This window comes from Sorex fumeus, unplaced genomic scaffold, assembly GCF_029834395.1.
Source record: "Sorex fumeus unplaced genomic scaffold, SorFum_2.1 ptg000122l, whole genome shotgun sequence".
In the NCBI taxonomy this organism is placed as follows: domain Eukaryota; kingdom Metazoa; phylum Chordata; class Mammalia; order Eulipotyphla; family Soricidae; genus Sorex; species Sorex fumeus.
The window spans coordinates 60175332-60200422 of record NW_026606179.1 but is presented as its reverse complement, the minus strand read 5'-3'; the positions used below and the strand labels follow the sequence as shown (position 1 = coordinate 60200422).

The following is a 25091-nucleotide window of genomic DNA, read 5'->3' as shown; positions in this document are numbered from 1 at the left end:
ACCAGGCGGCCCAACCCACACTACACCCACCTCCCTGCCCATGCCCAAGGCCAGATTCACAGGCACACACATGCACGCTCACACGCACACTCTAGGGTCCCACACACTGACACACCCATCCGCTCAGTCGCACACACAACAGACACACACGCATATGGTCACAGCCTGGCAAACACCTCTATACACTTGTGAGTGTATAGAGAGAGTGTATTCTGCTTATAGCCACTCACACACACTGCACAGACATACACTCACATACTAGCACACACCCATCCACCCTACACACTTCTACATACTCAGACACAGCTGCACACGCCTAACAGACACATCCACACACTCAAGTCATACACGGCACACAGACACACACACTCATACATATACACACACGGCACACACAGATAAACATACTCATACAAGGTCACCCCACACACCCACACACTCAGTCATGCACAGCACACAGACACACACTCATACATACACACACGGCACACACAGATAAACGTACTCATACATAAGTCACCCCCCACACTCATACATGCTCACGCACACATAAACACAGTCACCCCCCACACGCTCATCTACGCGCATAGACACTCATATCCCCCAGAACCACGGAGGCACGGACGCCCCCAGATCAGCAAGAGCCCTCAAGGGTCTGCAACCACGTGTCCCCGGCAGGCGCGTGCACACTCGCTCCATCGCACACCGGTGTGTGCCCACCCGCAGCGCCGCCCGGGGCGGGACACTCACAGCAGCTTGAGGATCTCCACGTAGCAGCCGAGCGTGCGGTCGGCCTGGGGCCCCAGCTCGATGCTCAGCGTGCTGCAGGCGGGGCTGACCATGAGGCAGTCGATGAGGTTGGGCTCGCTGTCGTTGCCCGCGCTGGCCGTCAGCGCCGGCTTGGCAGTGCTGTGCTCCACCTCCACGTGGATCTCGCTGGAGGCCACGACCACCGACGTGAGCCGCGCCTCCGACAGCGTGGCTTCCTGAGACACCAGGTCCGGGCTGGGGTGCAGAAGGCGCAGGGGTAAGGTGGGCTTCCGGTCGCAGGGCTGCTGGCAGCCGTTCCGGATCTCCTTCAGGCTCGGGGAGTTGTCGCGGCTGGGGAGCGGGAGCGGGACGCGTGAGGCGGGCGGTGCGGCGAGGAGCCCCCCGGGCCGGACACGAGCCGGGGTCTCTGCGCCGGGGCCTGCACCTTTAGGGTCCCCTGAGCCGTGGCGGGGCTCCACACACACCCTCGTGGCCTGCGCCGTCCGGCGGGCCCCTTCCCACCTGCGGGGCCACCCCACCACCACGGGGCCCGCGTGTGGCCAGCGGAGGGGCGGGCACGCTCCTGCCCGGGCTCATTCTCCTCGGAGCGGGTTCCCACGGCTGCTCTGGCTCCGAGGGGGTGATTCTCCGGTGAGATACGCTAACGTGGGTCAAGCTGTCTGCTCTGCTGTGGCCGGACATCACGTGCCCAGCGGGAGGCCGTGGACAGGCCAGCGCACAGCTTGCAGCTTTCCTGCCCAGGGCCGGGCACAGGTGGGAGGGCGGGGTGGGGCCCAACGGCTTCCCTGGGCGCCCCCACCTGGGCTCAGGGGCCCGGGGAGGTGCAGAACCCGTCCAACACCGGGTTTACGCAACCCCCGCCGGCAAGTGCTGGCACTGCAGCGGCCACTGAGGGCCCTGGACATGACAACTCCGCCCCTGCCGGCTGATGGCCACCGCCTGTGCCCAGGAGCAGCTGCTTGGCCTCTAGGGCGTCCCTGGCCCTCTGACAGCCGCCCTAGAGCCCCACAGGGCCTAGAAAGCAGACCCAGGGACCTCTAGTGCCAGGCGGCACCCCCGAACATCGCTCCCACAGGGCCTGCTCCTGCTTCCTCCCCCTAGGGATGGGCGCTGCACTGGCCAGTAGCCCCCAGGCAAGCCCAAGGCCTTGGCCGCTCTCCCTCCCTCTCCCCAGGCGGCGCTCCTGCCTGCTCGCAGCCCATATTTCCAGAAAGCCCCGAGTCACCTGGACGGTCAGGAGCGCCAGCCGAGGGCAGGGCAGTGGGCATTTTTACTCTGGAGGGCAGGGGCGTTGGGATATCCCAGCAGTGCACAATTGAACAACCCAGGGCCCTGCACACACACATCCCCGAGGGGTGACCCGTGGCGACAGAACCCAGGGCCAGACGCTGTGGGAGGCTGTGGGGGACAGGGCCGTCTGCCCGCAGACCCTTCCCCAAACTACTTCTGTGAGATAAAACCACAACCCACCGAGCATCCGAGCTCTCTGATCCTCCCGGATGGGGTGGGCACAGGGCCCGAGGCTGCTTTTACTTGGGCACTGCTGCCAATAACGCAGCTCTGGGGGGGCGACCCTCCTGGGGGCAGCTCTATGCCAGGCCCCATGTCACTGCGGGTCTCCACCTCCTCACCTCGTGAGGACATCCCGGGACCTGGGCAGGGCTCAGTGCCTCGTGCCTGCCTGTCCCCGCAGGTGCCACGGCTGGGGCGGAAGTCAGTCTGAACTGTGAGGCCGGTGCTACCCAGTGGACCCACGCACGCGCACACACACACACGCACACACACACACACACACACACACACACACACACACACACACACACAAGTGCTTTGGCCGGAGAGAGGATGGCGAGGAGGGTGTCGGCCTAGCACGTGGCTGGCCCAGGTTGGATGCCCTGCATCCCAGAGCCAGGTGTAAGCTCTGGGCACTGCCAGTGTGGCCCCCAGACAACAGAGCGGCCATCCCAGAGGCTCTCTGTGCCGCACCCCAGGGGCCCAGAGAGTCCGCGCACACCGTCGGCTGACACGCCACACCGCACCCCAGGAATGACTAAGCACCAGCGTCACGGCCCCAGGGGCGACTGAGTCGAGCTCCTGAGTCTCCAAGGAAGTCCTGGTGGGGGGTCACGGGCCCGCCCCGGTCACTGGCTCGTTAGCACAGGCTCCACTGGCTCCCTGCCAGGGCCGCCTGCCACGCCTGCCCTGTGGGCGGCTTGCACACCTCTCACTCTGGTGGCAACTCTGCCTGGAGAGATGCAGCCTGAGCCCCGGACGGCAAACAACCCACAGGGGCTGGGGAACGCATGTGCACGCTCCACACCTGTTCGCACATGTGTGCTCCGCCCACAGGACCGCCCTCCTCCCCCAGCGGCCCCCAGCCCAGCACACGGGGTCCCGCTGGCTTTCCTGGTGGCCTCCTGGGCTCTGTCCTCGCGGCCTGGAGTCCGCGGGCACCTGGGGGCGGCCCCGTGGGCGGTGAGGGGGACTGACCTGTTGATGAACTCTTCGTAGCAGGAGTAGATGGCGGCCAGGCACACGGCCACCAGGTTGGGCAGGACCCGGGGGTGGGGGCAGTGCCCAGTGGGGCCGTGCATGCTGTGAGAGAGAGAGAGAGAGAGAGAGAGAGAGAGAGAGAGAGAGAAAGAGAGAAAGAGAGAGAGAGAGCGAGCAGGTGAGCGGCTGGCCGGGGGTATCTGGGCAGCTGATGTCTAAGAGGCTACGACCGCAGCCTGCTCTGCCCCTCAGTGTCCTCGCCCGTGGGTGGGAACAAAACGCTGCCCTCCAGGGCTGCTCTGGGACCACCTGGGACCCCCGTGCCGGGTGCTCTGGACAAAAGGAGCCGGCCCTGGGCTTGGCAGCGCTGGGAGTCTCAGGGAAGATGTTCAGGAAGCTTGTGGCTGGCCTGTCAGTGCGGAGAGCTACGCAGAACCACACCAGCGGCTGCTGGTCAGCTCCCGGCCACGGGCAGAGGGACACCAAGGCCCAGAGAGCACCGGGCTGGGAGCACCAGAGGCCTAAAGGAGCATCAGGGGCCATCCCTGGTGAGACGTGGCCGACCGGGGGAACAGTCCCATGCCCAGGGCCCAGCGGGGCTGGGAGTAGGGTCATGCATCCCTGGCCACTGGGCTGTGTCCCGGCCCTGGACACAGGAGTGTAAGAACCAGAGCATCGGACCCTCTTCCAGTTTGGGGGGTGGCATTTCAGGACCCTGAAGATGACTGTTGGGGCCACCAGGGTGCTGTTCCCCACCCACCCGGCCCCGTGGCCCACAAGTGTGTGGGAAGGCACATTACTGAGGGCACAGCATGGGATCAAGCAGCTCTGTGTATGTGTGTGTGTGTCTGTCTGCCTGCGGCCTACCTCTGGATGAACTTCTTCACCACTTCCATCCCCGCGTTGAGCTCGTTCAGCGCCAGGATGTACTCCTGAGTGAAGAGCCTCAGTCGCGGGCATTTCCCGAAGTCCTGCGGAGAGGGGGCGGGGGTGAGCGGGGTGACGCTGCAGAGGGCTCGGAGGACCCAGCACTGCTGGGACACGGCAGCCTCGTGTGCGGGCGAGGGCCCCAGGCTGCCTGCTGCTGGCCCGCTGCGGGTCCCTGCTCAGCAGAACCAGAATCCAGCGCTGACCAAAGCCAGACAGGACCTTCGGGAGTGGCCACCCCCGGAGCTGCTCCCACCTTCCCTGGGCTTCTCCTGGGCCCTCAGGGCCTGAATGCAGGTCACCTGACAATCCCTCACCCACGGGCCCGCTGACACCCCCGGAAAGCTTGGAAGGAACCACCCAAGCCTGCAAGCACACACACAAACGTGCACGCAAGACCAGCGTGCAATGCGCATCCCCATACACATGAGGTACACACGTGAGGGTATACATGACACATGCACGGACCCGCATGCACACTCGTGCACGCACACACTTCACTGCAGGAAGAGAAGGCTGTAGCTGGTTGATTTCAAACTAAGGACGTGGGGCTCTGCTAGTCCTCTAAAAAGGAGGGGTGACAGGAGAGCGGGTGCCCCGTGGCCAGTGGCCGTGCACCCCGAGGAGAGGGTGGGACCACCAGATCTCCATGCGCCCACTCCCCCCCTGCCCCACCCCGGCGAAGGGGCATAGTCTGCATCTTTGTGGGGGTCGGGGCTGAACCCCGGGAAAGAAGAAAGCAGGTCCAGGCCCCTCCCGCCTCTCCCAAGGTGCTGTGTGAGCGTGGGGGGATGGGGGCGGCGGGGGTACCTTTGTTAGTCCTGGAGTAAGAATTGGTGCCCCCGCCCCAGAAAACAAACACGGACCCCCCAAGTCAAGGAGGCTTCAGGAGCAGGCAACAATTTACCAACGGGCCGGGGGTGGCCAACGGAATCCACGGGGCCCGAGGGGGTGGTGCCTGCCTGCACGTGGGCCCGGACACGGCTAGACGGAGAATGTCTGCCACGTGGGGTGGGGGTGAGGGTCAGGGGGACCGGGGCCCGCTCTGGAACTTAGTCCCTGCACTGCCGTGCGTGAGGCGTCTCTCCTGAGCAAGCACCCGGGTCCCCAGATCTCTGTGGGAGAGAAGCGGGGACCAGGCTCGGGCAGCGGGGCAGGCCACTCACCATGTTATGTTTAAGGATTCTCTGGACCACGGGGGTGAACACTTCGATGACCACCATGGACCGGGGCCGCTCCCTGCAGTGCTGCAGAGAGAGGAGAGAGGACCGGTCAGCGTCGGTCAGCACCGGGCAGTGGGCAGCCCACTACGGGGCACCGGGGTTCACCTCTGGCCAGAGTTAAGGCAGCTAGATGGGATGTCCACGCACTCTAATAGCTGCGGAGGTTCCAGCATTGAAGGGAAAAGCCCTTCCTGCCCACAAGAGTGGCTGCGGCTTTGGGGGCCCCACCACGTGTCTGCCTGCATGTGGCCCGCTGTATTCCCGGTCCTGGGTGGGGGACATGAGCCCGCAGACTCAGGGAACCCGGAGCGAAATCAACATCCTCCACCTGACCTGACACCTGGCTGTGAACACAGGTCACGCGGAGACGCCAGTCTCGGGGGCCACACAGTAGGGTACAAGCCCCATTCTGCACGAGATGCCCTGGTGTGCCCCTCTCTCGCTCACACACACACATGTGCGGTCCCAGCTGCACACGTGGGCCCAGGTCAGACATGTCCACGGGGGAGCGGGGAGGGGGTGCCGGTTCTGGGCCCAACGGAAGGAGTGTCCTACAGAGACACGGGGTCAGAAGGGACAGGAAAGCCCCTCACGGAGAAGCAGGCGTCTGCGGCCCGCTGGGCCAGAGCATGGCAGACTCTCTGAGGGGCTCCTGGGGGCACTCCGCGGAGGGGACGCATAGCCTGAGGAGCTGAGGGCCTGCGACACAGTGTCCCGGAGGAAGTGGCAGCGAGGCAGTGGACGGCAGAGGGCCTGGTCCCTCGCGCTCCCCCACGGCTGGCTCCGCGTGCCCGGGCTCCTGCGGGCTCACCTGGCAGCCGCTGCCGACTGCCCTGTCGGGGGAAGCCCCACGGCTGTGCCCCCACTGTGTGCCAGCCGGAGCACAGAGGCGCCTCGGCTAAGAATAGCCTGGCGCTGACGTCAGGGCCCACAAAACCTGCTGCCTGCGTCTCCCCAGATGGCCACGGAGCTTTGCCGAGGAAAAGCCGGCGGCTCCGCCCGGCCTGCTGCTCCGTGGCCTGTGCCCGCGTACGCCTGCCCGGCGGGGGAAGGGATAGGGCTGCCACCTGCAGGGCGGTGCCGGGGCTTCCCTTGCCGCCCCGGAGCCCACGCAGGAGGTGGGTGGTGGGACTGGCCCGGCGAGGCCCAGCCACGGCGCTGCCCGTCCGTACCTTGCAGAAGAATTCACAGAGGTCTGGTGGCGGGTGGTTGTTTTCCAGCAAAGGAGCGATGGCCTGCAAGACACCACGGGGTCAGGAGCACGCCAGGGGCAGGCCCGGGGTGGTGGGGGCACTTGTTGGGCAGCCAGGGCTCCGCCTTTTGGGGTGCGGGTCGCTGGTGACAGCTACCGGGCTAATCCCCGGGAAGGGAAACGCAGGTGATGCGAAGGTGACTTTCAGGGTTTCGCGACCCCGTGATGCCCATCTACGTGTCTCCGAGGCAGAGGTCACAGAGGCCAGGCGCCCAGGGGGTGGGGAGCAGGGTCCCAGTTCGGGGGTGTCCTCTCTGGGGACCCTTGGGGAGAATTTTCTCTCTGAGCCCGGTTCCTACCTGCCCAGGGGCGCATGGAGTCTGCAATGTGCCACACAGCGGACACCAGGCCAACTGCCACTGTGGAGGTGGGCCTGGCCGGAGCGACACGGAGCACCCCCCTGGCCTGCACCCCAGCTGCCAGCATCCGCTGGGGACAAGCCCGGCGCCCCCTGCACTGCACAGGCCAGGCCCGCTGCACTTCCCCAATTCACTCCTGCCCACGCGCTGCCGCTCCCAGCCTGTCCTGGGTGGGAACCACGACCCACCCTGGGTGGGGTGCAGGGGAAGCCCCTTTCTGATGGCCGCCTTCGCCATCTCGCTGGGATCCGCACTCCCGGTCTGACCCTCGAGAAGGAGAAAGTGTGCACACACTGCCAAGGGTTTAGCAGGAGATGCCGCAGCCCCAGGGCTGGCCAGAGGGTCCCGCTGCTGTCCCTGGAGGGCTAATGACCCCACATGCCATCTGCCAGGCCAGGCACGAGTGCAGGGGACAGGAGACCCACAACCTATGCTGTCCAGCCCTACCTCTCTGTGATGGGAGGAAGGCAACTGTCCTTGGGGACACAGGCCATGCCCGTCACTGGCCCCTTCACAGACCTGGCTGCAGAGGCCCTGGCAGCCCGCACAGGCTCACAGCGCAGCCCTGCCTGCTTGGTGGCCCCCAACAGTGAGTCCCTGGGACATGGGGGAGGACCCCCCAGCTGTCCCCTGCCAAGGGGAAGGCCACAGGCTGCCATGAGAATGACCGCCTAGGACAGGCAGGGGCCACACCAGTGATGCTCTGATCCCCCCCATATGGATGCCGGGGACAGAACCTGGCTTGCCCACGTGCAGGGCAAGTGCCCTCCCTGTTGGACTGTCCCTCTGGCCCAGAGAAAATTATTCCAAAGCCCTCTTTAGAAAGATGGGGCAGGCGGGTAGTTCTAGTCGCCGGGGGCACGGCAGTGGTGGGGAGCCCCCTCGATTCTGGGCCACAGCCGAGCATTTCACGCCCTTTGCTGGCCCCCCAAGGTTCCGCCTCTCCGTTCTTTTTCAAGTCCTGTGTTCTTGCTTCTCCACATCCTTCTGCTTCACGCTCCAGAATATACCCTGGCATACTTTGCTGTGCTGCTCTGACGGGCCGTATACCACTTCCCCGCTCCCCCCCCCCCCCTTCTACCAACTGCCTGCAAACTCCTATTGATTCCTCAAAACCCAGTCCAGAGAGCACTGCCTCCAGGCAGCCCTTGGACGCTCCTCCCAGGCGAGAGCTCCTCTCCGTACTCCTGCAGTCCCCTCAACCGCCTATCCTCCCACGGCTCTTCCCTTCCCTGGCGAGAGCCTCATTCCAGAGCTCAGAACGGCTCAGGAAATAAGCTGAACCCCAAAGACACTTGCATCATAGCCGAGACCAGAAAGCACCCTCCCACCTGCGGTACTGGGAGGGCAGTAAAGTCAGCTTCTATTTGTGGATTAATTAGAAGGCCTGTCCCGCGGCGGGAGCGGGTCCGTTTACCTTTCAGCTAGTCGGGTTCCGCCTCGGAATAAGTGACGGTCCCCACCATCTCCCGCCCCGGTGGCGGCGCGCGTGCGGGCGGAGGCGACCGAGACACGCTTCTAATTACCGCCTCCCGATCAATCAGGGCTGGGAGACGCACGGGCAGGAGGGAGGCTCGGCTGGCTTGACGGAGAAGCCGAAACCGGGTGTGCTCGGCTGCGAAGGTGGGGTGACCCTGGCTCTTCCAAACACAGGCTGGGCGGGGAGTGGGGTGCGGGGAGGGGGGGCACGGCGCCCCGGAACTCACCACGATGATGTTCTCGTGTTCCTGGGTAGTCAAGTTCGTGTTCTGCAGGAGGGGAGGCAAGAGAGCGGGAGAGTCAGGCAGCGGAACGCACGTGCCTGCCCCCTTCCTCACCCCAACTGACCAGAGACCCCTGGGGTGGGCTGGGGCCGGGGAGCCTGTTCCAGGGAGAGGCGTGTCCCTGCCCAGCGCTGCTTCTGCACACGTGGCTGTTTGGGGGGTCCTGTGGGCAGTGTGAGCCACAGAGGCCCCTGTCTTGGCAGGGCCATCTGGGAGCCAGCAGCGCGTGAGGAATGAACAGCTGAAGAAACGCTTCGTTTCTGGTTTGGGGGCCAGGCCTGGCAGTGCTCTGGGGTTCCTCCTGGCTCTGCACTCAGGAACCCTGTGGGCTTGGGGGGACCATCGGGGATGCTGAGGATAGAGCCCGTGTCAGCACCCTACCCGCTGTACTGTGGTGCCCGCCCCAAGAAACACTTTTTTTTTTTTGCTTAAAAAAATAAAAAACGAAAAACCCAAACCCAAACCTGACTCGACTTGACTAATATAGCCGAGAGAAAGAGAGAGAGAGGGAGATCGTTCTCCGAACATCACTAGTCACAGCTCTAAAAGAAAAGCACACTGGCGGGGCGGGGGTTCCTTAGTACCATGCGGTCCTGGGGATCAAAACCTGGGGCTTCCACGCTCAGAGCATCTGCACTTGCCCTTCGAGCTGCCAACCTGGACCCAGATTTCTTTGCGGTTGTCCTGCTCTGTCCGGAGGCCAAAACTGGCCATGCTTCTGGCGCAGCGCTTGGCAGCGGGGGGCTGTTCCCCCCTCAGAGGAACCGTGCACGTGGAGCAGGACCAAGTCTGGGCTGTCCCCTGCAGAGCCTGTGCCCAGCCCGCACCTCTACCTCCCAGCCCAGACACAGAATTCTGAGTCGCGGGGTCAGCTTGAGGGACTCTTGCTCTACTGTTTCAGTGGTTCTCAAACTAGGCTCCCAGGGAACATAGGAGTAAGCCCTGGGATGTTCTAAATGCAAATTCTAGCAGCTTGCAAAAAGCACGTTAAGAAGGCATGAGGGGGCTGGAGTGATAGTATAGCAGATAGGGCTTCTGCCTTGCACACGGCCGACCCGGGTTCAATCCCCAGCATCCCATATGTTCCCCCGAGCACTGCCAGGAGTAATTCCTGAGTGCAGAGCCAGGAGTAACCCCTGTGCATTGCTGGGTGTGACCCCAAAAGACCAAAATAAAAAAAAAAAAGAAGGAGCAGGTATGAAATTTGCTTGTGTGAGATGGAGAATCAGTGCTCAAAGGAGGGGCTGCAGACTTCACGCTCTGTCTGCTAGAGGCCAGGCAAGGCTGGGGACAGCCCTGGAGCAGAGCCAGAGGTAACCCCTGAGCACCACCGTGGATGAATCAAAAAAAAAAAAGTTGATTTTTTTTAAGGTGCTCCCCTCCCCCCCCGCCTGCACAAATCTGGAATTCCCTTATAGGACTGGGCTCTGTCCTCATCACCCAAGAACTTGAGCTGAACAAGCAACTAAGAGAAAAGACAGGCACAGTCATGCGTGTCCCCCCGCTAATCCTGGGTCCTTTCCTTTCGGGGCGCCTACTCGCCACGGCAGCTCCGGTCTGCTGCCCGCCCTGACAGGCTCGGTGTGCGGGGTTTCAGCATCTGCCCTCTGACGCCCACGCGAGAGGAAGGGCAACTGCGGACTGGGGTTCGTCCATGGGACTCAGGGACCCTCAGGACAGCCGCCCCGGGGGACAGAGCAGCAGGCTCGGAGCCCCACACAGGGCCCGCAGCCTTTTTCTTTTGGGCTGAGAGTGGCATGTGAGCGCCCAACCATGGCCCTTCTTACACATCAGCCGCCGCCAGCCCAGGGCAAGAGCCTCACTGCGCGGCTCCACCCCTCCCCGGCCAAGCGCTGCAGGCGCGCCCCTGGGAGCACAGCTAATAAGCAGACGTACAGGCAATTAGCACACAGGTAAGCGGTACACGGAAGCCAGGCACGGGGATGCGTGTGCGACAGGCCACAGGGGACAGCAACACGGGCTAGTGTGCAGGAGACGACACGGAGGGATGGGGGGGTGCAGACGGGGCAGGAGCCCCCCCTGGGACAGGGAGCAGGCAGGGCACGGGAGCTTGGGCAACCCAAACTCGGGGATGGGAGGCGGAAGGCAACACGCCTGGAGCCCTTAGCGCCACGTGACCTCCCCTCCCGACCCTGCCTGCTGTCCTGACTCGTCGGGGTCCTGGGGCCTAAACAACGGGGCAAGGCACAGGAAGGGCTGCTTTGCCCACCAGACAGCCAGCGAAGGTGCCCCGGGTCAAGGCCACAGCACCGCCCAGCAGAAAGGGCCCCTGTGTCGCTGTCCTGGAACGAGCGCTTCATGAACCCAACCTCCTGCCTGCAGCTGGGCCTGAGGCCGGTCAGCTTAGGGCTGCGGCCCACAGCCTGCGCGGACACTTCACTCGCGCCATATGAGGGATGAGAGAGAGCAGCGCTACACACACACAAAGACACGCACGCACACATGCACACAAAGACACGTGTACACGTGCGCGCACACACTCAGACACATGCACACAGATATGCGCGCATATGCACACATGTAACATACCCACGCGCACACAGATATACGCGCACATACACACATACATGCACGCATACACACACACACACACACACACACACACACACACACACACACGGCACCCCGCTGCGGCCTTATCAGTCAAAGGGCGTGAGCGATGCAGAGCGCAAGCCCAGCGGGCCCGGGTCCCGGCTGTCAGGCCTAAGGAGCAACGCCAAGGGCGGTGGTCACAGGCCCTATGTGACATGTGACGGGGCAGCCTGCACAGATGGACCCATGCCCATCTGCAGCCCGCAGCCACCTCCGCAGACGTGAGCGGGTATTGAGGGCCGGGGAGCAGGGGTTCCCGCTGCCCGAAGCGGAACTTCCAGTCCCTGCCTGCCCGTCCGTGAGGGGAGCTCGGTTGGTGCCTGGGCTTGGGTGGCGAGACCCACGGCTGAGGACCAGGGGCTGCCCCGGGCCGACCTTGGATGCGCCCGGGCGGGGCTTGGCCTGACCCTGTCCGTGGCCCGCACGGGCATGCCCTGGGAGGCCCAGCCCATTTCCTGAGAGGCCGGGGGGTCTGGGTGGTCTCCAGCAGGGCTCTGAAGGGAATGGGGGGCAGAAGAGTGAGGGGCCCAGGACAGGGAGAGGAGACAGACTTCTCTTTTGCTGCTGGCCGGTCCTGCCTGTGGCAGTGCCCGGCACGCGCTCTGCCCACACTCACCAGCAGGATGGCGCCGTGCGCGGGCCTCCAGTGCCTGGCAGTTCCAGGGGTCGGGAGCATGAGGGGCAGGGCCAGTCTCTGTGCTCGCGCCCCCTGACCTGTCCTGGCTCTCCCTGCTGCCTTCTCAGTTTTTCGAGGGAGAGCGAAAACGCCCCTCACACTGAAATCTCCTGACTTTATCCAGGCCCTGCCAATCACGGCTGCCCGTGAGCTCGTTCTGGGGCTCTCGGTGCCCCCGGAATGCACGGTGCCGAGTCTTGGTATGGAATGACCTTAGTGACTGCACGCGCGTCCTCTCCTCCCCGGGATGTCCCTGGCCAGCTCCGCCATCCTAAGGCTGACGGCTCTGGGCGAAACTTCGCAGGTTGGCACTGTGGCCGCCAGATGTTCATGCCACTGATGGGGCAAAGGCCCCAGTGGCAGCTGAGTCTGGAGCAGTCAAGAGCCTCATGCGGATGGTTTTGTACCCCAGTGGGGGATCGCAGCCCCCCCAGTCCCTCAGTTCTCCAGGTTTCGCTGCCTGGCAGTGGGCTGTGAGCTGTGGAGGGGTCCGAGGCAGACAGTCCTGTCAGCTAAGCACACGCCAACAGCCCGGAAACCCCCACTAGGAAAGATCTAGGGGTCTCTGACCTCTGCTGCGGCCACTGTCCAGCCCAGGCTCAAGAACGGCCCCTCTGTGTCCATCCCACACTGGTCTGGAGCCCGGCAGGAAGCCAGGGAGCCGAACCCCCTCCCAACGCCCCCAGGACAGCTGGGGCCGGGGGTCCCGGCAGGACCGAGGGCGTGAGGATGCTGAGGCGGGTGCAAGCGGCTGACCTCCGAGAGCAGTTTGGAGACGATCTCCAGGGGCGCCTGGTTGATGGAGTCATCCTGCAGCGGCGAGGTCAGCGCCATGTCCACCAGAGTGCGGATCTCCTTCAGGACCACCTCCCAGCGGCTGGGGTTGCTCAGGACCTTCTTGTACTTGTAAATCTTTTTCTGGGGAGAGAAAGAGAGAGAGAGAGAAAGAGAGGAAGATGTGAGTGCCGTGACTGAGGTGGAGACTGGGAGAGGGTCAGAGGAACAGGGGAGGGGGTGGCCGTGTCTCAGGCAAGCCTAGGCGGCCAGGCAGAGCGCGCTCACCCGGGGGCAGGCACGGGGAGCCGAGCGAGAGCTTGGGAGCAGGGGTGAGTGTGCGGGGCTGCTCCTGCCTTTGAGGCAGCCCTGGTTCCGCCCCTCTGACGTCATGGAAACAGAAACCCTCAGAAGGCCGAGGTCCCGCCAAGCGCCCCCCCACGCCCGACCCACTGCAGTGGGCTGGCCTGGGAGGCTCCTGGCCCGCACCCGCGCCTCCATTAACCACTCCGCTCCTGGGGGAAAACCTAAGTTTAGGGTCACCATGCCAGCAGCCAGCTGGGGTGCCATGTCAGTCTCAGAGCCGAGGTCAGAAGGAAGGGCTGGGGTGGAGCCGGGGACGCTTCCAGCTGGCACCTCCCAACTCGGTGCCGTGGGGAGCACCAAAGTGGGGTGCAGCGGGGTACAGCAGTGAGGCGGGAACAGGGCTCACGGGGGTGCCGAGGGCATGGGGTAAGGGGTGCAGATGGGCAGCCGCCGCCCCTGAGCCTCGGTTTCCCCTTCTGTCAGTCAGCCCCAGAACGGGGCCCCTCACTGCAAAACTTAGACACCTGGAGTTTCTCTTTAGGAAAAGGGGCGCGAGGCGCAGACCCCGACCTCGCCGCCCCACCGGGGTCTCCTGGGGTCCCGCATTTGCCCCCCCCACTCCGACGGCTCCTGCCTTGGGTGTCTCCCCTCACAAGCCCCCAACGCCCCAGTTCCGCTCCCCTCACTCTACCTCCTGGCTCTGCCCGGGCCCCCGCCAGGCATCAAGAATTCGGGAGAGCCCAGCTTCGGGGTGCAGAAGGCCCCACGGGGCCGGGCTCAAGGCCCGCTGTTATCAGGAGGCTGAGAGTTAACCCCACCCAAGGCTCCGGGGGGCCGGCAAGGCCCAGGGTGTGTCCGCTGAGTCACCAAGTGCCCTGCCGTGAACTCAGCCCATCCCCAGGCCCGACGCCGCCGGGCTCTGAGCACCAGAACCAACACGGTGCCTGGACATTCGTCTCCACTTTGGTTTGCTTCATGGGCCGCATCTGGAGATGCCTGGGGCTTACTCCTGGCTCTGTGCTCAGGAGTCACTCCTGGCGGGGCTCAGGAGACAGTGTGTGGTACCGGGAATCAAACCAGGGTCGACTGCGTGCAAGGCCAGCGCTCCCCCACGCCCCACACACTTTCACCTGACACTTGCCTTCATCCCGAACCCCAAAGGCAGTGCAAGGAGCCCGGAGCTGGGGCTCCCACAGTGCTGGCAGGGCCGCACTGAACTGTGGGGGAGGGGTTCGCCTCTGTGAGCTGCCAGAACTTTCCACCAGGAAGAGCAAGGGCTTCGCTCATCTCGAGTGCTCAATGTGAGAGTCGGACACAGGAACAGGAGCAGGGAGGCACAGCCAGCGCAGGGGGACCACTGAGGGTGCCCTGCGCACCCCCCCCCCCCCACCGCACTGTAGGGAACTGAGGCAGGGACCGGTGCTCACCGGCTGAACCAGACCCCGCCTCCGGCCCAGCCGAGCCGCCACCCATGGCCCCCACGTTAGAAGGGGTCCGCTCCTGCCAGGACATGGGCCTGGCTCAAGCACGTTCCCGTTCCCAGCTGGACAGCGGTCAGTGGTGGCCTCCCCAGCTGCATCCTGGGAGCTGGACAAGACTGGGAGTCAACAAGCTTGTAGTCGGCGCCATACTCTGAGCTGATGCTGGCAGCAGCATCACCCAGTCCTGGGGTGTCCCTGGGAGCTGGTGTGGGGAGATGCAGGAGTCTTGAAGGCGGGGGGTGGGTGGGAGGGGTGGTCCAGGGAGGGACACACGCGCCAGAGCCCAAGGACAGGTCAGCTCGGGGGCGAGAGGCTGAAGGGGGCACAGGCCACTTGGCAGAGCGGGCCCCCAGGAGCGAGCGAGCGAGCTATGCTGACGCAGGGCCCCCCTTCCGCCTGGTGTCTGCACCCCGACACCCCCACTGGCAGCTCAAGTCCAGCGTTCTCAGGAAGCAGCTCTTGGAGAGGGCCCAGCTGGCGGAGCAGAGGGCTCCAAGGGTCCTGCCTCAGCACAGGGAGGGGAAGTGGTCGCACAGCCAGGAAGAAGGGCCCCCCTCTTCCCGACCATGAGGCTCTTGGAGTTGGGGACCAGGCGGGAAGGTGCCGGGAGCAGTGAGTAGCGAGGGGGCGGCGCAGCGGGGCAGGCCGCCGGACTGAGGGCGGACACTCGCTTCGGGTGACAAGCCAACAGGATTGACCCAGGAACTCGATGGCCTCCAGGAGGGCTGGGGCGGGGTGGCCCCTAGATCTGGCCCTTCGTCACCGGGAGGGGGTGTCTTCCTGCAGCCCCGCCTGCCTGTCTGGGCGCGGGGGCCAGGGAGGTCCTGCCAAGCGCGGTCCTGCCCGTCTCAGAGTTTTGAAGGAAAACAGACAGATGGACAGTAGGTGACAAAGCGGGTGTGCCCCCCCAACCCCCGCAGGCCTGCAAGTCAAGAATGGTCCTAGACAAGACAGTGGCCTGAGGGGGAGGTGAGACCCCTGGGGGCAGGGCCCGTGTGGGAGCAGGACAGAGGGGCGACCCTCAGAGCCCGGGCAGTGAGTCACCAGGACAGCCGTCCATTCCCTTCCCGAAAGTCCACTCTGGGGAGACCACACCAACCTCCGTGCAGGCTGCACAGGCCATGGGCTCCTCAAGCGGCCTGAAGGGCAACACCCTGAGGCCCCCTGGACACACACGGCTCGGGGGCAGCCTGGGCAGCGCTGGCGTAGGCCACGGCCTGCTGAACCCCACAGACAGTCTGAGCTTCTGTCGACGAGGCCCAGTGCTCCAGACTCGGTCACAGGAGACCAAGGGAGCCCCGAACCATCACCAGGGGCCACGGTGGGGGCGGGGGTGCAGAGGAGCCAAGCCACAAAGGAACCAAAGGCATCACTCAGAAGCGCGGGGCGCGAGGCGCTCTCAGTGCCAGTGACCACAGGTCCGAATCTGACACTGGCCGGAGGCCCCTTTGGGGGGCGCGTGGGACCAGGATGCTTTAGCATCAGCAAGAGGGAAAAAGGGCCAAGAGCCCCCACCGTGGCTGGGGGCTGAGCTTGGGGGTGCAGAGCATGTAGGAGGCCCCTGGGTTCCAACCCTGAGCCCACCAGTCAAGGCTAACCCGAGTCCACACTGGAAACTCGGCTTTGCCGGCTCCGCACCCCTGCACCCACCAGCCAGCCAGCCAGCCAGTCGGCCATCCTCCGCCCAGTCTGTCCGGCGCCTGCCCGTCCACCTGCCCATCAGAAATGACCCACCCCCTGCCAAGCCCTGCGCGGGGCCACCAGGGGGCTTCACGGTGAGCCAGGCGCCCGGGCGCTTCCCAGCCAACGTCTCACCACTTCCTCGTCGTGATGTGGGACGCACGAGTGAGCGAGTGAGCGGCTGCTGGGAGGGGTTGGTGGAGACTGAGCCCCGAGCCGCGCGCCTGCTCCTGCCTGCAGCCCGGCCCTATCAGCGACGGAGCCGCGGGACCCAGGAGGGCGCCGGCCCGGTGACTAAGCCCCCAGCACTCCCCAAGCACAGAGCCCGCGGGACCTGGCCACGTCTCTGCCCGCCCAAGCCGAGCAGCCAGTCACTCCATCTCTATCCGCGCCCTCCGCCGGGCAGGGGGGGAGGGGGGAGGCGTTACCTGGGTGACATCCGCCATCGCGCCAGTAACCGCTCCCCGGCAGCTGCACGCCCGCCCTCCTCGGGCCCAGGGAAAGCAGAGCCCTAGGCCCATCCGCGGGGGGCGAGCTGTCACTGGGAATGCGCCCCGGCCCCAAGAGGTGTGACTCAGAATGTGCTGGAAAGCCCACGCCTCCCGAGGAGGAAGAGGAGGAGGAAGAGGAGAAGGAGGAGGAGGAGGAGGAGGAGGCCGAAGATGCCGCTCTGTTGCCGCAGCCCCCGAGGCTCGCGCGGGCTCAGCACGCATGCTCCCCGCCACCTGTCACTGACGGGAGGCGGCTGCCCGCGCCCCGCCGATGAGACACGGCCACTTTTACAACTCCCAGCCCGTGACGGCACAAAAGCCTCTCCCTCTCTCCCCCTCCCGCTCCCGCTCGTCCCCACCCCCTCTCCCTCTCTCCCTCTCTCTCCCGCCCCTCTCCCGCCCTCTCTCCCTCTCTCTGCCCCTTACATGGCGCTGAGTGCAAAGGTCTGCAGAGAGGAACCCCCCGGGGTGGGGTTGGGGTCTGGGGCCCCCTGCCTGCCCATGCGGGCCAGAACTCCCTCCCCAGGTCAGGGGTGAGCTGTCCCCGACGTCCCGGACATCTGTCTGGGCGACTCCTTTCTCTGGCACCCCTGAGCCCTAGGCTGTGGCTTCAGGGGGATCTTGCCGGCATCTGGGGGTCCCTGATGTGGGGCGGTGACGGGGGGGGCCTTCACCCTCAGCACAGATTCTCACAGACACTCACAGCACCAGGCCCGCAGATATGGGCTAGTTAATAGCCCCCTGTCTCCCCCAAACTGTTCTCAGGAGCAGCTGACCATCTACCAGCCAAGAGCCCCCAGACACCTCCCAGCCCCCTTCACCCACCCATGGGCTGGTACCGTCAGCCAAAAGCTCGGGCCTAGGGGCTCCTCCAGGCCATGGCTCGGGGCACCGGCTCTGCACAGGAGCTGCGGAGTCAGAGTGATGGTACAGGGGGTTGGGCGTTTGCCTGGCACGCCACTGACCCGGGTTCAATCCCTGGCAACCCATATGGTCCCCTGAGCCTGCCCGAAGTGATCCCTGAGCACAGAACCAGGAGTAGCCTCTGAACAGTGCCTGGTGTGGCCCGTCAAAAAAATTTTTTTTTGAAGCTACAAGCCAGGGCTCCCCCATCTCCTTACAAAACCCCCGGGGTGTCACTGGGTCTGACCCATGTCATCCACGTCCATCGGCCTTGCCATGCAAGTTGGGGTGACAGGCCCCCATCTCTGAGAGGATGACTGCGGCAGCAGGCAGGAAAGTGTTGGGGGTGGGAGAGGCAGAGCCAGATCTGTCTGAGTTGGGGTCCTGAGCCCCTCCCCGTCGGAGAGGCGCCCCCAGGGCTAGCTCTGCCCAGAGGCAGCATCCAGGGCCAGAGTGGACAGCGGTTCTGGGGGGCAGCTCTGCCTGCAGGAGGGGAAGGGTCCCCCGAGTGCCCCCGGAGGCGGCCTCCCCAGTTACTGCCGCTTCCAAGGAGACGGCAGAGCGCGGGCGCAGTGTCCTGCTCCTCTCCCGGTGCCTCGGTGGTTGCCCGGGAAACCGCGCATCTGCCAGCCGAGGAGACGAGTGGCCTTGGCGCCAGGCTCCGGGCTGGGGCCACATCGCACCAGCCTCCGCAGAGCCTGACAGCGGCCCATGGAGGGGCCTCAGCCGCCCGAGACACTCCCCTGGCCTGGGCGCCCAGTCCTGGGGGTCTCTGCTCCTCCTCACACTCTGGGAGTGGTGGCCGGGTAGGAGCTGGGCTCTGTCCTCGCTGTGGAGTGTCCGGGTAGGAGCTGGGCTTATCCCCTCCCTGTGGGCGTCACCAGGTAGGAATTGGGCTCGGGCCCTCGCTGTGGTGCAGTGACCAGGCCAGCTCAGTGCACGAACAGCACTCAGCCCATGTAAAAGGAGACCCGGACCCCCAAGTAATGACCAACGTGCAGGCCAAGCCCCTGCTGAGCCGGACACTGCCCCACCCCAGCCCAGGGGTACAGTGGGGCCTGGGCTGAGTCTGCATGCCCTCCCCCCCATGATAACCCCAAGCCCTCGGCTCTCCCGTCCCGCCCACTGTGAAAACGGGACACCTGCACGTTCGGGGCACACAGGTGGCACTGGGCCGGGGCACCGGGGGTCCCACGCCAACGGCCATGCAGAGACACACACGAGCTGGGGCAGACCCCGCCCAGGGAGGCCCAGTGTTCCAGCTGACATCTGGGCTTGGAGGCCTGCGAGTGGACACGGGCGCACCTGCCGTGCCAAGCCCGGCTGCGGCTACCCCAGGACACAGGGTCCGCTGACCCTCCTCAGCCTCTGGGGTCATGCGTCCGAAGTTCACGCCAGTCTCGGACCCGGGACCCTCCCAGGGCCCCTCAGAGCCTCCCCCACAGCCCCGCCCTCCAGTCAGAGGAGGCTCTGGGCTGTCTTCCTGGGGAAACCTGACCTTCACCTTCTCTCAGGGGACATGAGGGCTGGCACCCCCTCCCCAGGCCAGCCCAGCCCGTGACGTGTGGCACCGACACCTCAGTGACGTCCCAGGGCCGCCTGGGGAGCGAGGTGCGCAGGGGAAAGCCAGGAGGGCCCAGCAGGACGTCAGCGAGGCTGGCACAGGGTCCTGGGCAGGGGGAGGCGGCACAGCCCCGCGCCAAGGTGCCCACGGCGCTTTCTTTTCCTTTTCTGCGTGTGTTTCTTTTGTTTGGGGTGATTTGGCGGGGGGAAGGGAGGTCAGGACACTAAGTGCTCAGAGCTTACTCACGGCTCTGTGCTCAGGGATCACTTCTGACAGGGCTTGGGGACCATACGGGATGCTGGGAACTGAACCCCGGCCAGCCAGGGGCAGAGCAAGCTCTCTCCCCCGCTGCCGTCTCTGGCCCCTGGCGGTCCCGCTCTGAAGGACACTAAGGGCCCCCCCACACACAGTCAGGGCTCCAGGGGGGCGCTCAAATCACTGGAGGGGCCCAGCAAATTCCCACACCAGAACCCAAACCGGGCCGGTCTCATCAACGGCAGGGCACGGTCTGTCCACACCAGTGCGCCCAGCAGCATGGCTCACAGCCGCTAAAGGCTGGCACCCCCAGCCGGGCAAACTACCGGGGTACACATACATACATGCGTGCTCACAATGCATGAACACACATGCTCCCCACCTGGCTCCCACATGGACACCAGGCGGGGAGCAGACAGGCCATCACAGGCCGACAAGTGTGCATGATTGTCCTCACCGGGCCCATGCCCAGCAGGGCCAGAGGGCCGCACCATAGGGTTCAGGGTGCCGCTGCGCAGAACCGTCCCGGGAGATGATGAGAAAGGCCCGATCCACGTTCACCAGCTTTCTGGAAGTCATACTAGAGCCACGCCTGGTGACAGGAGCTGCAGCCAAGGCCGCAGCACGGGGCAGGGCGAGGGGCGGCCACGGAGGGGAGGTGGCAGGGCCCGGCCCCTGCTCTGGGTAGGGAGGAGGCAGGGCATGGGGCAGGGGTGGGGGAGGGGCCGCTCTGCCTCCCGGGAGCACGCTGCCTGGTCTCAGCCTGTCCCTGTCACAGTGACACGGGCCCGCAGCACTTGCCCCTGAAGCCGAGGTTTGCAGAACGACTCCACGTGGCACTCGGGCCAAGGCAGGGGCAGAGCAAGTGTCATGGCCAGCGTTGAGACCAGGCAGGGGTGTGAGGACAGAGGAAGTGCAGGGGTGGCCGCAAGCATGCCCAGGGCTCTGGGATGGGGCCACGGAGGAGCTCTGCTTTATCTAGAATGTTCCCAACCTGATCTGTTCCCTGCCAAGAGTTGTTTCGGGACCCCGGTGGAGCCCCCCCCCCCATATCAGGCTCTCTATGACACTGAACACCTGATACAGTATTGAATCGTGGGCACCCTATTTGGGCCCCGAGCCCCGCCAGAAGTGATCCCTGAGCACAGAGCCAGGAGCAAGCCCTGAGCAGCGGAGTGTGGCCCGAACAACCAAACTGCTGCTAACTCCCTCCCTGGCCCTCACCCTCAGCCCCAGGTAAGCTGCCCTACCTGCGCATGGTACACGGGATGAAAAGGAAACAGGGCTTAAGGCACTTGCCCTGCAAACAGCACGCTTGAATCGACCCCGGCACCGCAAACACAGGCCCTGAGGCCCCACCAGGAGGGAGCCAGGAGTAAGTTCCGAGAAGAGAACGAACAGAAAGGTGAATCTCCCCAAATCTCAGGGCTCCTGGCGCTCAGAGTCCCAGAGAGTCTCAGCCGGGATCTGGCTTCAGACCTTGACGCTGTCCACGGTGCATCAGGTGGCCGTTGGAGCCCCGGACTCATGCTAACCTGGGCCACGCCACTTCCTCTCTCCCCACGGCCGACACAGGGGCCTTCCAGCCCCGACGACCGCCTGCTTCCTCCCGAGACCCCTGAGGGGGACATCACCCCAGGCCCCCAGCAGTACCAGGCAGAGACATTCCATTCCAGAAACCAAAAGGACACGCATCTCAGCACCCTGCAGTTATGGGGGATCAGGTGCTGCTCTGGCATTCAAAAGCGTTTCCTGGGGGAGCCCTCTCTGGCCCCTGCAGACCTCCGGGGTTGCCCAGGCACACTGCCCACCCAGCCACCCAAGGCCATTCCTGCCATCAGTGTAAACATGGCCTGCCCAGCAATCTGTCACCTAGAGCAGCCTTGCTACAGTTACCATAGTACCGCAGGACAGTCATCATCACTTACCACTGTAACAATGTCGCCACAGCAACACAGCAAGTGTTGCCAGAGTAACAATGCTACAGTCAATAGGTTCAGCCCAATGGGGCAGCAGGAATGTTGCTACAGTAACAATGTTACTACCGTATCACCCACAGCAATAGTGTGCCCCCCCACCAACACTGCGGAGTTGCTCCAGCAACAGTCATCCCGCCCCTCCCTGCACTGGGTGCGTCCACCCTGCAGAAGCAGAACCCCACGGGCAGCCTGGAGACAGATGGTAGTGGGGCCCCACCCACCCCACAACACAAGCAAAGCGCTGGCAGGGGTTTTTGCTCAAGGCTACAGTTAGTCTTGGCTCTGTCCCGGGGCCGCCCAGAGGGGGTTATGCCCCCAGCACAGGGGCCCTTCCTCTCACACTTGCAGGGCCCCGAGGGACCTTTCCAGGGCTGTGTCCGCCCTGCCCTGCCTCCTTCGCTGGCAAGTGCCCCAGATGAGGACCACAGCTGTCCGCCTGGAGGCATGTGGGAGGCCTGGGCGAGGTAGGGGAGAGGTGGGAGTGACAGGGAGTCAGGGTCCTGGCTGAGGGCCGCCCACATGCATGAAGGAGGCCTTGCTCGGCCCCCCACAGCACCCAAAGCTTCCCGCCCAGCTGGTCCTGGGCGCTACAGGCAGGGGGACAGGCCAGCACCTGAAGGCTAAGTCCCGTGACCTGGGGAAAGGGCCAAGAGCACGTGACACGGAGGCCCCGTTTGATGTCCCCGCCCCTCCGCCCCGCTCCGCCTCCTCTAGGTCCCACACAGATTCTCAGGCCCCAGCGGAGGGCACACAGCTGGCCCGGCAGGACAGCCTCTGCGGACCCTCTGCGGACTGCGTGCGCTTCGGAGGGTCCCGGGCTCCAGGGGGCGCAGAGGCGGCACTTGGGACTTCCCCTCAGGCTTGTGTGCTGGGGCTCGGGCCCTCAGCAGCCTTGGGGTGCAGGGTGCAGCGGGGACGGGGCGATCATAAGGCCGGGGGCGGGGGCGTGACTCGCCTTGTCCCCGGGTCAATTAATCTCGCCCCAACCTGCTCCCCGCAGAGAGGTGCTGGTGCCCCCGGGGACCCCGAGCACCGGCGAGGTGCGGGCCGAATTCCTCTGGGGAGCCCGCGCTGCTCTTTTCCAGGCTGTTTGGCCTCATCTCCCAGTCAACAGGCCGCCAGCAGCCAAGGGGCCGCCCCAGCCCCCAAGCGCTGCCCGCCACCCAGCTCGCACGGGGTTGGGGTAGAGCATCAGGCCCTGCCCCGCTGGTGTTTTTACCAAGCTCCCCGAGAGCTGGAGAGCGTGCGAGAGATTTCTGCCTTAAAGGGCAGAAAACAAGTTTACCCGCAAACTGCTTACGTGAAAACTTCCTTGCACGGCTGTGACTCACCACCCCATCGCCGCGTGCGTGGGCTGCCACGCTCAGACTCCGAGGCCCCCTCCCCGTCGGGGGGAAAAACAACCACCCACAGATGCAACCGCTTCTGGGCCCTTCTGCGAGGCGGCCACACGCGCCCCGCCTGGGCGTGGGGAAGCCCTTGGCAGGAGGGCTGGGTGGGGGGTGGGGGAGCTCCCCCAGGCCAAGGCTGGCCCTCTGCTGGGGTGATGCACAGGGCAAGGCTTAGCACCGCTGGTCACACCCGCCCTTCACTGCTGCTGCCTGCTCCCTGGGTCTGCCCTGCACTGCTGTGGGGCAGAGGCTGGGGGCTGGTCACAGGGTCCCACCCGCAGGCGCGTGTCCCGCCCTCATCTCTTCTCCGCTCCTGGGCACTCGGATTCCAGCCCGCAGAGAGGGGAGGGCTCAGCTGGAGGCTGGCAATCCCATCCAGCTTGGGTATCTGAGCGGAACACCCCCAAACCAGAAAGGGGAGATCATGGAGGAAGTGACGCAGAGGGGACAGACCGCGTGCAAATATTGTCAGTGTTTTATGTTTGGGGGCTGGGGGGGTCCCAAGGCAGTTCCCCGGGGGTCCTGGGCCCACCCTGAGTGACACTTGACCAACCGAGCCAAGTAGCTCAGTGTTCGGTTTCCTGGGGTGCTGGGGGTCACCAGGTGTCACCCGGAGGTGCTCAAAAAGGACCCAACAAAGTTGGGGATTGAACTTGAGCTTCTGATTTTTTTTTTTTCTTTTTGGGTCACACGTGGCAATGCACAGGGCTTCCTCCTGGCTCTACACTCAGGAGTTACTCCTAGCGGTGCTCAGGGGACCGTATGGGAAGCTGGGAATCGAACCCTGGTCGACCACGTGCAAGGCAAACGCCCTACCCGCTGTGCTATCTCTCCAGCCCTGAGCTTCTGATGTTACTCTGACCTTCCGAGCTGTCTCCTTCGCCCCCCACAATGTGCCACGTGGAATAACTCCTCACGGGCCCTCCAAGGGGGCGTCCATCAAAGCCTGAGTCCCTGGGTAGCGTCTCCTCCTCCCAGCAGTGGATGGGAGGGGGTGGGGTGGGGGCACCTTTCTTTGCATTTCTGAATGGCCACTCATGTGCACAGGTTACATTTTCCTTACATGCAGCCGGGAGGGAGAGACACTGACTCAGAGGGGCCGCAGGTAATTTTCTGGGGCGCTGAAAACCCGGGGTGGGGGGTTTGGTAATCTGGGTTAAATTCCACCACTCAATGTGCCCACGAGTGAAGACACGAGCGCGTCACTGTGCGGACACAATGCTTTGGCCTCTTAAAGCCAACGGTCTGGGCCGAAGAGGTGGTACAGTGGGCAGGGCACCGCCAGGAGGGACGCCTGAGGGCACGGCCAGGAGCAAGCCCTGAGCACCACGCTTGAAGGCTCTGCCATGCTGCCTGTATGGCCGGGGGCGCTCGATCACAGGACACCGCCAGATGCCCCCCAGGTTGACAAAGGGGCAGTCTGTCAGCAGTGGCACCAGATTGGACAGAACGAGGGAGAGTCAGTCCCTGGAGCACCCAGGGCACAGCTGGGACCCTGTCCCACCCAGCTCCTGTGCCCGGGGGCTGAGCGGCCGGGGGGTAGGGTGGACGGTGTCACAGGGACGCTGGCCATGCTCTGGTCCTAGATCTGGGCACTGTGGTACCCATTCGCCCGGAAGAACCTTTCCTGAGGGGGACATGCAGATATGTCATCTCAACGAGGATCACATTGGGGACAGACCCAGGCCCTGCACCCAGCCCTCCGGGTTCTCGGCGCTTCCTGCCGTCGCTCCCTCCCTCCGCTGCTCCCCAAGGCTGCCCGGCCCTCTGCCACTTGTTAGTTCCAATCCCCGAAGCTCCCCTTGTTATTAGTCACAGGGTCCCCGATGACGCGCCGAGGGGCAACAGCCAAGGCTGGAGACGAAGGTGAGCCCCGGGGGGCACCGCGCCGGGGGGGCCCCCACGGCCTCCTCCCCGGCTCTGCAGAGCACTGCATCAGGGCAGAGCCTGGCCCGCCCGTGACCTGCCTCCAGGCCCTGTGTTCGGCGGCTCCCGTGTCTTGGATGAGGACCGGCCCCCTGCCTGGCGGAGGGGAGCCCCCCTTCACGCTGCCCTGCTGGATCCCCTTGATCCCGCTTAAGAGGTTACAAAGTCCTCTGTGAGTGCCAGGAGCTAATGTGGGCGGAAACCCTTCCTGCAGCACCAGAGTGGCAGGCACAGACCGGCCAGGGAGCAGCGAGGCCAGCTCTC

The 25091-nt window shown here is 64.7% G+C and overlaps 1 protein-coding gene across 1 annotated transcript in view; it reads right to left on the bottom strand.

Moving 5' to 3' along the window:
• The window catches only part of CMIP (c-Maf inducing protein), a 129791-nt gene that overhangs the window by 8689 nt on the left and 96011 nt on the right, over positions 1–25091 (bottom strand). The window contains exons 4-10 of the mRNA XM_056135900.1: positions 12834–12995; positions 8732–8773; positions 6587–6649; positions 5358–5438; positions 4132–4235; positions 3262–3366; positions 751–1101 (exon numbers count right to left, since the gene is read on the bottom strand). Coding sequence (XP_055991875.1) covers positions 751–1101; positions 3262–3366; positions 4132–4235; positions 5358–5438; positions 6587–6649; positions 8732–8773; positions 12834–12995 — 908 coding nt within the window. The remainder of the gene's footprint in view (positions 1–750; positions 1102–3261; positions 3367–4131; positions 4236–5357; positions 5439–6586; positions 6650–8731; positions 8774–12833; positions 12996–25091) is intronic.